Source organism: Hippopotamus amphibius, chromosome X, assembly GCF_030028045.1.
Source record: "Hippopotamus amphibius kiboko isolate mHipAmp2 chromosome X, mHipAmp2.hap2, whole genome shotgun sequence".
Taxonomy (NCBI): domain Eukaryota; kingdom Metazoa; phylum Chordata; class Mammalia; order Artiodactyla; family Hippopotamidae; genus Hippopotamus; species Hippopotamus amphibius.
The window spans coordinates 96,637,269-96,652,787 of NC_080203.1; the positions used below are offsets into that span (position 1 = coordinate 96,637,269).

General features: G+C 47.1%; 1 protein-coding gene across 1 annotated transcript in view; it reads left to right on the forward strand.

Moving 5' to 3' along the window:
- The window catches only part of DIPK2B (divergent protein kinase domain 2B), a 46,265-nt gene extending 36,467 nt beyond the window's left edge, over nt 1-9,798 (forward strand). The window contains exons 3-5 of the mRNA XM_057718530.1: nt 788-961; nt 3,770-4,058; nt 5,517-9,798. Of these exons, the coding sequence (XP_057574513.1) occupies nt 788-961; nt 3,770-4,058; nt 5,517-5,857 (804 nt within the window). The 3' untranslated portion in view covers nt 5,858-9,798. The remainder of the gene's footprint in view (nt 1-787; nt 962-3,769; nt 4,059-5,516) is intronic.
- The last annotated feature ends 5,721 nt before the right edge of the window (nt 9,799-15,519 follow it).

The window sequence follows — 15,519 nt, forward strand, 5'->3', positions numbered from 1 at the left end:
TCTATCGGATTGGGTTCTGTCTTAGTCAGCTCATGGTGTTATAACAGAAGACTAGGTGGGTTAAACACAGAATTGTATTTCTGACAGTTCTGGAGGCTGGGAAATCCAAGATCAAGGTGCTAGCCAATTGATTCGTGGTGTAGGCTCTCTCCACTGTTTGCAGACAGCCATCTCTTTATGGTATCCTCAGGGTGAAGGAGAACAGAAAGAGAAAGCAAGCTCTCTCATGCCTCCTCTTATAAGGACACTAATCCCATTCATGAGGGCTCCCCCCTCATGACCTAGTTACTTCGCAAATGCCCCACATCCTAATACCATCATATTAGAAATTAAGGTCTCAACATATGAATGAGCTGGGGGGTGGGGGGGACAAACATGAAGTTCATAACAGGTTCAAATCCTGAGTCCAACCTGTTCAACACTTACCTACACTCTGCAAACTTTCAGTTCCTCAGCTGCAAAATGTGGGCGGAGACACAGGGTCTCCAAGGCTCCAAGTGCTCACTAGGGACACACTGCCTGCCCAGGCCTCCTACCCTGACACCAGGACGGCTAGGTTCCTTTCTCCTCGACTCCTGCCCTCCCCCATCTAGTCCTGTCAGGCCCCTCCAACCACGCCCGCCGGGGGTACTCTGCTCCATGACCTCCCCCAGGGCCTACTTGCTCCCCACCCCCAACCAACCCCGCAATCTCCCCCAACAGCAGGGCCTGCCCTTGCCTGTCCTGCCGGCACCCACGAGCACTCAGCACACTTTCCTCCTCCCAGAATCTCTCCCATCTCCTGCAGGGCCTGCCCAGCCCTCTCTTGCGCTGCCCGTCACAGAGACTCCTGGATCGCGTGGTCCGGCGCTATGCAGAGGTGGCCGACGCTGGCAGCATCTTCATGGACCACTTCACGGACCGCGACAAGCTGCGTCTCCTCTACACACTAGCTGTCAACGCGCATCCCATCCTCCTACAGGTATGCAGCGATATCCTGGAAAGCCCGTCCAGGGAGGGAGTTCACATCGGGCTCCGAGGGGGTGGGCCCTGGGTTGAGCTCTCTCCTATCACTGCACACCTTGGGGCCACCAGCCCACGTTAGTACCTTCGTGGCATTCAGTAAATACGTGTTGGCTTCTGCAGTGGGGAAGTGCTGTGGTTGCTGTAGAGGAAAGAGGTATGGGAGCTGGGGAGGAGGGGCGGCGGAGAGGAGGCACCCTTTCACTGCCAGAGGCAGCCCGGAAGGGCTTTGTGGAGGAGGGCAACTTTGACCAGGTGTCTCAAAGATCAGTAAGATATATGCTTGGAAAGGAGAAAAAAATGGAAGTAACCTAAATGTCCATCAAAAAGGGAATGGTCAAATAGGTAAGGATGCTCTAGGACACTAGCCAACAAGACAGATGTGCTGGCCCCTGCCTTCATGCAGCTTCCAGTCCAGTGACAGAGACAGCCCCTTAATAAGTCAGCAGGCGTCTATAGAACATGCGCAGCCCCATCACACCCATTTCTCCCAGATCCCAAGAGTAAAAATACTTAATGGGCACAAAGGAAACTAGGAAGTGAGAGGGAGGAGCAGAAAAAGGAGGCGGGTGGAAGAGAAAGGAGAGGAGGGGAAGAAGGAGGAAGAGGAATAAGAGCAGGTGGGAGAGGAAGAGAGGGATTGGAAAGAGAAGAGAAGGAAGAGGGGAAGGAGAATGTGCAGGGAGAGGAGGGCGTGAAGGAGGAAGAAGCCCCACAAGAGTTGATAATAATTATTATTGTTATTAATTATATTATAAGTATGTATAATATTGTATTATATTAATAACTGTAATTTAAAATTGTTAACATTATATTTAATTGTTTATACTATTGTATTAATATTAATAGTTTTAATTAATAATGTTATATATTATTTATTATATTTTTTGTTCTAATTATTTATAATATATTATTGAAATTATTTATGAGATATATAATACATAATTATATATTCTTTTCATATATAATATATTAATTATATATGATTAAGGCAAAGGCATGATGGCTAAGTACATAATAACAACTCATCTCTTGAGCACCAGCTATGCGCCAGGCATTGTGTTGAATGTTTTACATCATTATCTCATTTAATGCTCACAACTCGACAACCCCACAGGAATATTATTATTGTCCCCTCTTCCAGATGAGGTTAAGTGGCTCTCAGAGCTGTGAAGTGACTTGGCCACAGTCCCTTAGCCAGTGTCAGCGATGGAACCCAAACCCAGAGCCGTCTGACTTCAGGGTCCATGCTCTTTCTGCTAAAAGCTGCCTACTAACGTTGGCATTTCAAATTCTAGAGGAGAATAAGGAATTGCTGGTTGTCCTGCGCCCTCAGAGGCCCTCTTCTCCAATTGTCCTACCCTTTGTGGCCAAGGCAGGTGACCTGGCTACCTCCAGCCCTGGCTCCTGAGGAGCCTTGGCTGGGACCCTCCATCCACCCTGAGCTCCGCACAGGAAGGGCGTGGCGTGGATCTGTCCCCAACCCAGGGGTGACTCTCTGGCCGCACATTTAGACATTGCCCGGGGGCTGGGGGCCTCTCTCCACGGGACACAGTGGAAGAGACCCCAGTGGGCAGGGGGAGAACAAGAAAAAGTTCTTCACGACATGGGCTAAAATGGCAGAAGGCACAGAAAATCATCAGAAAGGGGGATGACTTTGCTTTCTTAAGAAGGAAAATAAGAAAAGCATTCCGTCTTTATAGTTTCTGTCATTTCTCCCATAAAGAAACACCATTCTAGACATAGCTGCTTCAATAAATAGTCAAAAAAAAAAAAAAAAGACCAGCCAGGATTCCCGCCTCTCTTTTTTTTTGAGATATAATTAATTTACAATGTTGTGTTACTTTCAAGTATACAGCAAAGTAATTCAGTCATACACACACACACACACACACACACACACACAGTGTATCTATTATTTTTCAGATCCTTTTCCCTTATAAGTTATTACAAAATATTGAGTAGAGTTTCCTGTACTGTAGAGTAGGTACTTGTTGGTTATCTATTTTATATATAGTAGTGTGTATATGTTAATCCCAAACTCCTGGAGCTCTTACAAGGAGACAGAGGAAACTGGGTGGAGCTCTGTGCTTCCCTAGACGGGTGTTAGGCTGTTGGAATGTTCCAGTCAGTTGGGGAGTCTCTGTGAGTACGTAATTACCCCAGCCAGGCAGATTTACCTAGGGCCAGGGCAGCAGTTCCCAAAACTTGAGTCACCTGAGGGTCACCTTCATAATTTTTGCCCTATCCCAGAACCTTCTGCCTGAACTGCTATTTTTTTAAAATATTTTTCTTTAAATCAGCCTTAAGTTGACCGTTTCCCCCCGCTCCCATAGCCTCTTCCTAAGCAATGATATCTGTGAAATCGGAAATGCTAGTCATATTTTCTCAACTATACAACTCTTCAAATAAACACATTCCCCTGAAGCCTGAATACCCTCTAAAATCGTGGCAAGTGCACCCAGAGTATGGAAAGAGGAGCTTCCTTTTCCGAATCCCTCCATCAACAATGGAATAAAAAAGTGGTGGGGGGGAGGGGGAGGGAGCAGGGTATTGCCACGTTCCTAGAGGTAAAACAAGGTTAAGGGATGCTTTGCTGATGTGTTGAGACGGTGGGTACCTGTGTAAGGCTGATCTTTCTGTCTGCTCTTGGGGAGAGAGAGTTGGGGGGGGTGGGGGGCGGGGAGGAAGAGAGAGAGAGAGAGAGATCTGTCTCCAGGAGCTTTTTCTCTCTAATCCTCTAATGCCTCCTCCTCTTGCCTGGCAGATCTTCCCTGGCGCCGAGGGATGGCCACTGCCCAAGTACTTGGGCTCCTGCGGCAGATTTCTGGTCAGCACCAGCACCAGCCCGCTGCAGGAATTCTATGGTGCACCCCCAGACCAGGCGGCCGACCTGGCCTACCAGCTCCTGGGTGTCCTGGAGTCTCTGAGGAGCAACGATCTGAACTACTTCTTCTACTTCACCCACGTGGATGCGGGCATGTTTGGCATCTTCAACAATGGGCATCTGTTCATCCGGGATGCCAGTGCTCTGGGCGTCATCGACAGGCAGGAAGGTACCCAGCATGGGCCTGGCTGAGCAGCTGTCAGAGGGGAAGTCAGGGTGACAGGCTTTAGAGAGGGGTGACAGGGGTGGGGGAGGGTGGCTCACACCACTGGGCCTCGAAAGTCTCTGTGTGTCATAGTGAGAGCAGCGCAAGTTTAGGAGGAACCAGACTTGACCTTGTCAATGCAGAAAGGGGAGATCTGCACTGTGGAATGGCCCCAGCTGCAGCGTCTGAGGGCACTGCTTTGTCTGTGTGGCACCAGGACCTGCCCTGCCCCTCCTCACACACGTACAACAACCCCCTCCTTGCCCTGCCCCAGATCCATCGCCCTGACCAGAGCCTTTCTCATCAGAGGCTTTTAGCCTTTATCTGAACTATCTGGCTGATTCACTGGTACATTTCACAATCCATTTTGGCACCTTTGCTTTATATAAAGTTTTCAGATAGAAAAGCATGGCTCCGAATGAGGTGTATGAGTGAATCGAGTTTTTCATGATGTGCACAGGCTCATCCAGGGTTCCAGAACACTTTGAACAACCCAGACTGTAACAGTAACCAGATATTCTGAGCCCAATATAGGACAGATAATTTTAATCTCTGATTTCTGATTTTGTTTCTATGAGAAGGCCATATAAGATTTGTTTTTCTTTTGATCTTTATTGGAGTATAATAGCTTTACACTGTTGTACCAGTTTCCACTGTACAACAAAGTGAATCAGCTGTATTTATACAGATATCCCCATATCCCCTCCCTCTTGAGCCTCCCTCTCACCCTCCCTATCCCACCCCTCTAGGTCATCACCAATTATCGAGTTGATGAGATAGACCAATTAAACCACTCTTACTCATTTTCTGATTTGCCTTTATTAAGAAGAAAGAAGAATCAAATGAGAAGAAATGAGGCTGGTTCCAGAATGTTTGGGGTGTGTGAATCATCACACACCACTAAAGCCATTGAAGACGTATTCTGGATTACCTGTTCTCTCTCCCAACTTTGTATTTAAAAAGAGCAAATGAAACCGGCCCTAGGAATTTCCTGAGTTCCCTACTTCAATCGTAATAATGGGAGAATCACAATATGCATGTAAAGGTTAGAAGCCCAAGTTCTGGTAGGGAGAAGTATGTTTTCCATGCTCAGGCCTCATCTTTTTCTTTCTTTTTTTTTTTTTTTTTTTTTGGCCATGCGTGATCTTAGTTCCCTGACCAGGGATTGAGCCCGGCCCCCTGCAGAGGGAACTCGGAGTCTTAACCACTGGACCACCAGGGAAGTCCCAGGCCTCATCTTATTGTAGCAGAGAGGGTTCCCCCTAGGTTCTCAAGAGGGGCCATCGTGTCCCTGAGCCCCAAATCTCCTGGTGCCAGATGCAACAGGAGCCTGAACCACTTTGCCCCGCAATTCTCATTAGTGATGCCTCCTCCAAGGAGAACAGGTTGTAGGGTGTGTAATATCTTCCATCTCTCTTGTAGGCAGCCAAGCAGCCTCCAGGGCAGGAGAGAATAAAGACATCTTCAGCTGCCTGGTCTCTGGCTGCCAGACCGAGCTGCCCTCCTGCGACACCATCTCTGAGAAGCAGAGCCTGGCGCTGGTGTGTGGCCAGGTGCTGCCCCCGCTTCTCCAGGCCAAGTTCCCATCCCCGGTACAGGAGGAGATAGACGCCGAGCTCGCACGCTGTGGGGAGGGAAGCCGGCCAGACCCCGAGGTCCTGGGGGCCGCCAGCCGGCTGAAGGACATCTTGAGGCCCCTGAGAACCTGTGACCCCAGATTTGCCTACCGCTACCCAGACTGCAAGTATAATGATAAGTTCTGAGGGGCTGGAGCCTTGCTGGCCTCCAGGGACCACATCCTTGGACGTTCCATTGCCATTCGGCTTACGGCACGGTTGAAAGAAGTTGTTGCCTTTTAGACAATGGGAGAAAGGTACATTTGTTTCCCAGGGAAAGAGGAACATGCCAACAACTAGAGGGCAGTCGTACCACAGGGTGGCGTGATTGCCCCCCACTGGCTGGGACATGGTGGAAGAGCCCAAGGGTGGGCTTTGGAAGACCCAGGTGTGGACATTCACTCGGCCTCTCTGAGCTTCAGTTTTCTCTCTTCTCCACCAGACTCTTGAGTTAGTGAAAAAAGACAGAGATGTGAAGGGCCAGGGATACGTGCTCCTTCCCCCCAGCCCAGGTGGTTACAAAGAATGTTCCAGAAGCATACACAGGCAGGGCAAATGAGACAAAGCCGCGGAGGTCAAAAGGCTGGCATGGAGAGAAGACTGTATCCCCGCCCTAGCCCTCCTGCCACACTCCCTACGCTGCCCTGGGGTGAGGAGACTGCAGGCCAAGGGAACACAGGGATAGCAGAGGGCTGGGCTGCGGGCCAATGTATTTATCCAGGTCCCCTGAGAACCAGGTGTCAAGACAGGATTAAATGGGCAAGGATTGTATTAAGGAAGATGCCTGTGTGGAAGAAAAGGAGGAAGGAGCTGGAGACAGCTGGGAGAGCCATCAGGCCAGGCTGCAAGGCTGACCCCCCCACCTCCCCGAGTCCTCACGAGTCCTCCCCTCAAGAAGGTCAGGTGGGAGCATCCCAGACTGCTATCTGCACAACCAAAAGAAGGTTCAGCAAGGCGGCCAGCGTGTCCTCAAGGCAAAGCCAGCCATCAGAGGCGCTTCCAAAGAATGGACAGCCCTTATATTCCCGCTGCAGGGAACAGCCCGTGGGAAGCATGGCCTCAGCCCAACAGCAAATACAGATTTCAAAGCACAGCGCAGGGCGCTTAGCCAGTCCTTCTCCCTGGAGAAGGAGGTCTGTGAGTAGAACATTCTCATTGTAGCCACAGCCGGGGACCAAGGCCAGCTCTCTCCACACTGTGGCCTCCAGGGCAGGACTCTAAGGAGTCTGAGAATTTTCATTCAAACTTGGCCTTACGGGTCATTCTAAAAATATTTTTTCGAGGTCAGCCAACAGAATATATTTTATTCAGCAGCTTCCTTGTTTTGTACCTTTAAAATATTTAGCCACGTGGTATGTGGGTCTCCGTGTATACTCTTGCCTGGGGCCCCTCAAACATTAGTGGGTGTGACATGGACCTTTGCCCAGCCTCCCTGCCAGCCTTCTACCCCCAGGGACCTCTCAGTTGGCCTCCTCTTTTCTACCTCTGAATCACCACCTTTAAGGTGAGAGTGCCTGGCTTAATAAGCTTCACACTGTAGACAGGGAAACTGAAGCCTGGGGGGGCAGAGTGACTTGCTGGGATAGTTCCAAGACTCCTGCTACCAGTCCAGGCTCCTCTTGCCTTCTCCTTCCACCTCTGTCCTGCTCAATTCTGGTCCCTTCACTCACATTTAAATACAAGCCAAGAAAAGCCCTAGTTTGTGGTGCACTGTGTTGCCGCTGGGGGTCTCCCTTTTGACTGCTCCAGGCACTTACCTCTGGGGTGACCATGATGGTGAGGAGGTCAGGCCAAGCTTCTGGAAAGGCAGGCTTGGGCTGCCTGAGAGTCTTTGAGACAGTTGCCTCCTGGCTTGGTCTGGAGGCTGAGGATTGACCACCCTTACCAACACCTTGCTTTTAGCCCAGTGAAACTGATCTTAGACTTCTGGCCTTCAGAACTTTGAGAGGATAAATTTCTATTGTCTTAAGCCACCCACTTTGGGGTCATTTGTTATAGCAGCCGCAGGAACTAACACATACCCCGAACTCTTAGCTTCTGCTTCCAGAGAATCGAACTTGCAGTACGCCCCAACGCCAGCCTATTGCAATGGATTCAAAAGCCAGACCCGCCAGGAAGGAGTGTGTTATGGGTCCATACCCAGGGCTGAGGCTTGGACGGTTCCGTTCTTCCACTTACTAAGTCCTCGGCATCATTTAAGACCCTGAGTCTTACCTTGACCCAAAGCTTTTCCTGACAGACCAGCCCCTGGCCATTCCTTTCTGAATCCCACCTCTGTATCCTTGAACCCCAGATCTGCGCCCATTTGAGGCTAATCCCAAGCGTATTCCAGAGAGATCTGAGGCCCTCCTTCCCATCCAGCTGGGAGCTCCCTGAAGATGCCAGTGGCACAGAACTCTTTGTGTTCCCTGTAGCAACCAGCACAGGGCTGAGCACAGAGCAGTTGCTCAGAAAACGTTCTTGCTGAGAATAATGACTGTGTCCTTCAATCCTTTTTGTTTGGTGTTTTTCATAAACCATGTGCTCTAGACTGATTGTTTGTGCTCCCCCCAAAATTCATAGGTTGAGATCTTAACCCCCAATGTGATGATATTTGGAGGTGAGGACTTTGGGAGATAACTAGGTCATGAGGATGGAGCCCTCACGAATGGGGTTAGTGCCCTCATAAAAGAGACCCTGGACAGCTCCCTTACTTCTTCTGCCATGTGAGGACACAGCAAGAAAGTCTTGGCTATGAACCAAGAAGTTTGCTCTTACCAGACACCAAATCTGCCAGCATCATGATCTCGAACTTCCCAACCACCGGAATCGTGAGAAATAATTTTTGCTTTTAAGCCAGCCAGTCTGTGGAATTGTTATAGCATCCTGAACAGACAAAGATGCCATGCTGGCCATATGCAGGACACAGCCACTTCCTCGAGAACAGCTCTTTCCCCTCAACAGCCAGGAGACAAGAGAGTCAACACTCAAGAGACTTCAGCCAGAACAAAATCATCGTAGCGAAATCTGATTGGAGGCATTATTTTTCTGAATTTTGCCACCCGCTGTCTTTTTGCCTGCAGAACTGGCTACATAATTTGTGGGGCCCAGTGCAAAATGAAAACATGGGGCCTCCTGTCATTGAGAATCGCAAGATGGGGCCAGCAGAGCGTTAAACTAAGCACAGGGCCCATGCAAGTCTATGTTGCATGCCCACAAAGCCAGCCCTGGGTGCCTGAGACTACTAATTAACCTCTGTGTAGAGGGTTCTTGGGGTCTCACTTGACCTCCACAACCAAGGGAGTAGCTGCAGAACCAGAGGTGATATATAAAATATTTAATAACCATCATAGCAAAGGAACTGGTATAGGAAAACGGACTCCATTGGCGGCAGCTACCAGGTCGGCGTCCCCACAGATCTGCGGGCCAGTCCAACTTTTCAAACAAGGAAACTGGTTCAAGTGATTTGCTCTAAGTGACAATTTTTTGGTCTCCTGCTTTCCTAGTCCTCCCCTGTAGCATCTGACTTCTGCCTATAAGTGATTGCATGAGCCTGAATATTTCCTCTAGAGTTAAAATAAGTACTTCATTGCATTTGTATTCATTTTGGAAAGATCTAGAGCCCCGCAGTCAGACAGACCTGGTTTCAAATCATGACTCTGCTTGTTACTGTGTAACCTTGGGCAAGTTGCTTTACCTCTCTGAGTTTCTCTTTCCTCATTGATAAAATGGTGAGAAAAAGATTTACTCTTGCAGGGTTATTGTCCTATTTAAATAATACACTGTTTCTCAAGAGCCTGGTACATATGGGCATTCTATATTTGATGGTAAATGTAGGGAAAGAACAGGGTTTCCTGACAGAAAGGGCTCCTCACGCAGCCAAGGTGAGTGCTGCAGCCTCTTGGGAGGGACCCGATCCCTGCCCCAAGGCTCTGCTTGAGACCAGAGGATCCGCCAAGATGCCGCAGGCTGCCAGGGAGTCTGACTGGGGCCGTTTTTCTTCCCTCCTGCTCTCCAGACTCTGGGTTGATCATGAATGGCAGCTGGGCAACCGCTGCACTCGCCTCTCCAGCCCAGCTCTCCACCAGGCTCAGGAGGGAATCCTCCTCAAGCAGGTAATGTTGGGGGCCTTGCAAGTCCATCCACGCTTAGTAGCCAAGAGGTTCAAGTATCCCTCTTGGCCCATTGAAAGCTCCCAGCTCACTGCCTGTGCGTGATGTGACTTTTCTGCCCACTTCAGGCCTGTTGCCCACATACCCTGGCACCGCTGAGCTCATGTGCACACAAGTATACTCTGGTCAGTCCGCAGCTCTTTGTGTCATTTTTTAAAAATGGTTGCATCTGCAGGCTGTGTGGGACGGTCAACACTCAGGCTGAGGGCCCCGAATCTGCAGATTCAATGATCCTCTAAAAAGGCAACTTAAGAGGAAAAGACCGGCAAAGGAGAGCTGAGCAACCAGTGGCCCGCCCATAGGAGCTCTTTGTAGAGGCAGACAAAGACAGGGAGCACCCCCAGCTCCCTAGAGTGACCAGGGCATTGTCTCAGGCCCGAGCTGTCCGTGGAGGCCGTGTGACCGCGCAGAGGGAGCAGCGGCTCTGGTAGCGGGCTCATCTGCCTTCAGATCCTGCGCCAGCCCCTCTCGCCACAGTCAGTGCATCACCGTCACTGATTGCAGTGTTGTCTGTAATTGCAATACTGGAAACCGCTTCACTGCCTGTACATGGGAGAGCGGTTGAATAAACTGCAGTACGTCCATACAATGGAGTGCTATGCAGCTCTACAAATGAATAAGGACGATCTCTAGGAACTGATATGAGATGATTTGCAAGATATGCTTTGCAGTGAGGGAAAAAAAAGCCCACAAGGGTGTTTACAGGATGCTACCTTTCATGTAAGAAAGAAGATATAAGAAAACATTTATGTATCTGTTCACCTGTGAAACAAAAAAAATTATTTATACACACACACACACACGTATGTGTGTATATATGTATGTGTGGGTATACAGATATATAGATATAAAGAATAAACCAGAAGCGAATGAGATTGGTTCCCTACAGGGGGTGCCTCAAACAACCCACAAAAAAGTAATTAAGATCAACTAGGATGTGGTCTGAACTAAAATGAAATACAAAGAATAACAAGTTGACCCAACTGTATTACAAATGAATAAAATAACTACACAGAGGAACTAACTTAAGTACCTTGGAAAGTAAGCCTTTTGACTACATAGTATAAGATGAAAAACAACAAGAGGTGTACACACTTTAAAACAGTTAATTTTATAGTATGTGAATATTCCCTCAATTTAAAAAGAGAAAGGAAAAAAAAAAACCATCCACAAAAATTGTGCTCTAGTTAGTAAATATTTTTCTCATGAGGATCTGGGTTAGCAATTCCGAAAGTACTTTAAGTTTTGAGCAAGTCAGTAAATATATTGTGGATGGTGAGAGATGGGCTTCTCAAGGTTGGAGAAAGGAGTTACAAGTCAGGAAAGAGGGAATTTTGTGTTCCTTCCAATTATGAACCCTGTGATGTTAGACTGGAATAGGAGGTATCACTATGAATTCAAAATTTCTTTTTTTTAAAAATTTTTATTGGAATATAGTTGTTTTACAATGTTGTGTTAGTTGCTGCTGTATGGCAAAGTGCATTAGCTACTGTATACATATATCCCTTCTTTTTTGGATTTCCTTCCCATTTAGGTCACCACAGAGCATTAAGTAGAGTTCCCTGTGCTATATAGTAGGTTCTCATTAGTTATCTATTTTATACATAGTAACAATAGTGTATATGTCAGTTCCAATCTCCAAATTCATCCCACTCCCCTTTCCCCTTGGTGTCCATGTGTTTATTCTCTACATCTGTGTCTCTATTTCTGCTTTGTAAATGAGATTGTCTACACCAATTTCTTCAGATTCCACATATGTTCATTAATATACAATATTTGTTTTTCTCTTTCTGACTTACTTCACCCTGTAGGACAGTCTCTAATGATTTCTATTATAGATGCACAATGCCCAAATGGCAGTCAGTGCTCACAAACGGTCCTCAATGGCAGACAGACATCAGAACCAATTGGCAAAATGCCCAAATAGCACTTCGTGCTCAAAAGAGAAGTTTGCCCGGGTGCACACAGGTGGACTTGGTGCTGGAGCTCGTCAGCCCATCCAGATGTATGTTTCCATTCCACCACTCACATCACTAAGATGTGAGTATATAGAAATATATGTTCTAGCTCTGTCTCTGAGAGGGTCTATAAGCAGTGACACCGCAGTACCTAGTGCCCAGGTCTTGGTTTCTTTAATAAAAGAAACCAGAGCTCTTTGGAGAAATGGCTGATTCCAAGACTAGACAGGAAAAGTACAGGATTAGCCTGGAATACTCTTGTGTTGCCAGAAAGGAAGGAAGCGCTCAAAAAGTTGGGAGCGTGTTAAAGGACACTGGAGCCAACTTGAAGGGGCTCCAGTAGCCAAATGTGGGGCAATTTGAATATCAGATAAATAATGATAATAATAACACATAGAATGGTCAATTCTTATGAGACCATACTGATGTAAATAAATAACCAGCTAATACATGAGGGAGGCAAGAGCTCTTCCTCACAGTAGAATTCCAATTAATAACTGTAGACGAAATGACAGAAATGGAAAATCACCGCTTGGCAAACACCACAGTAATAATTATTGCAGGCAGGAATCATCAGTGAGGGCTAAAACTAGTAGATCAAAGCATGAGAAACAGGATGTTCGCATTGTCTCAAACTTATCTCACCACGATACACTCATAATTACCAAGGGAAACATAGTAAACTTATGCTGAAGAAACCTGGCAGAAAACTTTTACCAAATGATCAAGGTCAACGTCACTAGGCATAAGTCACATAGACATCAGGTACCCTCTGATATGATGCACTGAGAAGGGCACCGCATCACTTTGGTGGTGTTCTTGCCCTCAATGCAAAATCTCAATTGAATCATGAGATAACATCAGACAAACTGAGGAACAACCTACCACTAGTCAGGAGAGACCAAGAAACACTAAGGAATTGTCACAGACTGGAGGAGACTAAGGAGACATGAGAACTACACACAACGTGGGGTCCTCAGTTGGATCCTGGAGCAGAAAAAGGACATCAGTGGTGTCCATACCCACCAGCCCACACTCACCAGCAATACCGCTGTAGCTGGACAAGTTGGGGTTATTGCTCATCAAAACAAGGGAGAGCGCACACCGTGGAGCAACATGGGGTATCTCAGTAAAAGGAGGTCAGAAGGACTTCGTAGAAGACTGGGGCTCGTTAGGTGATTCAGGGGAAGGTTCAGGGAAGCAGGGCCTTGCTCTAGATTGAATGCTATCAGGAAGATGGAGTAAATCCACGATTGCCCATCTCAATAAATCATCTATAAAGCAGGAGGAATGAAGCAGGGTAATGCTGCAGTTAGGAAAGCAGCAGTCACTCACAGCAGCCAGGATAGGGGGATGTCTGGTCATTTTTGTTTAAATAATGTTCATATTGTTTGTGTTCAAACCTGAGTGGCCTTGTTTTGTTTTGCTTCAGCATGGTCACAGAGTGGCCTTGTTTCACGTCAGTGATCTGAGAAATTGTTTAGGTTCAACACAAAGGCCCAGCTGTGAGGGCCAGGCAGCTCTAAGCAACACCAAGGGGAAGGCCTGGTGATGCCAGGCCGGTTCCCAGCTACCGTGGGCCACGTTTCTTTTCCTCAGTGGGACAATTGGTGAAATTCCAATAAAGTCTATTAGATTAGCACATAGTATTTTATCAATGTTCATTTGTTAGTTGTAGCAATTGCATTATGGTTATGTAAGATGCTAACATTAGGGGAAGTTGGCTGGAGGAACTCTGTATACGATTTGGGAACAGTTTTGGAAGTCTAAAATTATTCCAAAATCAAAAATCAAAAAAGCAACTCCATGCATGAAGCAGAAATTGTTCAGCCCCAGGGGAAGAAGCTGCCTTGCATATTGGGGCTGTGCTATATAAAACAAAAGACACAGCCCCAAACACAAATCATTACGTGTGTGACAAGAAGGTTCTGAAACACATGGAAACTGAATTGGATTAAAAGGAAGATCCAGGTCTCTCATTTAGGGCTTATTCCAGGGTGATGCTCATTGAGTAGAAGCACCGCTTCACTATTTCCATTGTTCAGTCTGCCCAGGTGAATATGCCTATACTAGAACCAGGGCTGCCCCTAACACACTGGAAGGCAGTAGAGACCCGGGGCTCACACACTCACTTCTGATTCCTTCCTTCTACATACAAACCATGGTGCCTCATGAAGAGGGTTGAAATCCCCCTTCATGCCCCCTCAAACCACTCCCCCCCCCCCAAAAAAAACCCTGGCCATTTAACTGAGTCCACCTTTCTACCTCATGCCCCTACCTGGAGCTTCTCTCTGAAAAAAATCATTCTTTAGGGGGAGTTGTGCCCAAAGTGAGTTAATATTTCCCTTGTCAAAATAACACTTCTTTTTTGTTTGTTTTTAAAATAATCCTACCCAAGGCAGGCAGAATTTCAGGAAAAGAGGCAAGTCATGGAAACTTGGTGAAAGTATAATCCTATTGAAAAGCAATTTGGCAATGTTCATCAAGAGCCTCAAAAAAGGATTGCACACTCTACCTAATAATTTCACTTCTGGGACACAATCCAGAGGAAGTAATCAGGAATGCAGAGCGATTTTTGCACAGACTGACTGTTAAAAATCATGGATTGAACACTTGTAACCCCTACTAAAATGAGAGTAAGTGGAATTTTTAATAGGTATAAACTACCACACAGGGGAAAATGAGAGAGGAGAAAAATAGAAACAGAATTTTGAAAACTGGAAAGCAAATAACTTAGCAGGAACAAAAGAACTGAATCCTTAGCTGGCAGCAAAGGATGCTGAGAACCATCCCAATTTACGTCACAAAATCTCTCAAAACGTTGAGTTATTGATGGCTCTAGATTCCACAGGAAGTGAGGGAGAAGGCTGAAATAAGGGTGAGTCTTAAAAGGCTATTTTAAGAAACAGTTGGATCACAGTTTTCTCCCACCCCGCCCTTGCCCCGATCCTTCACAGCCAGGTAATGGCCAGGTGATGGTCCTCCAAGATCCAACAGATAGGAAGCTCCTTCCCTGGAGAGAGTCAATCCAAGGGTTTTCAGGGACAGCACAGAGACCAGGGCAGTAGGTCACCCTGAAAACTGGGGGATCAAGGACGTGTGTGCACAGTGGCTGTGCACTTCCCCCCAAGGCAGGAGAACTGAAGAGTCAGCCTCCTGGGAAAAGGCTAAAAGATCCCAACATCAGAAGCCCCTCAACCACCCCACCCAGCCACATAAGGTCACAGCTGGCAGACCCCACTGGCTGTCCATGGCATTCAGTCATCTTTTTAGTTCCTCACTTCCTTCTATTTTTTCTAATATTATTTTTAAATCATTTAAGACTTTCAGAAAAGTTGAAAGAAAAGTACAAATAACTCCCGTATACCCTATATTCACATTCCCAACTGTTAATTGTTTTTCCTACGTTGGCTTTATCATTTTCTCCCTCTCCATCTCTTTCTCTGTGTCTCTGTGTCTCTCTGTCTCTGTCTCTCTCTCTCCCCCACCACCCCTCTTCTCCATTTTTTTCTGAACCCTTTTAGAGTAAATTGCAGATATGCCCCTAAATGCCTCAGAGTTTATATCCTAAAAATAAAGGAGATAACCTTTTTTGCTTATCTGGATGCTGTCGACAGCCAGTGGGGTCTGCCAGCTGTGACCTTATGTGGCTGGGTGGGGTGGTTGAGGGGCTTCTGATGTTGGGATCTTTTAGCCTTTT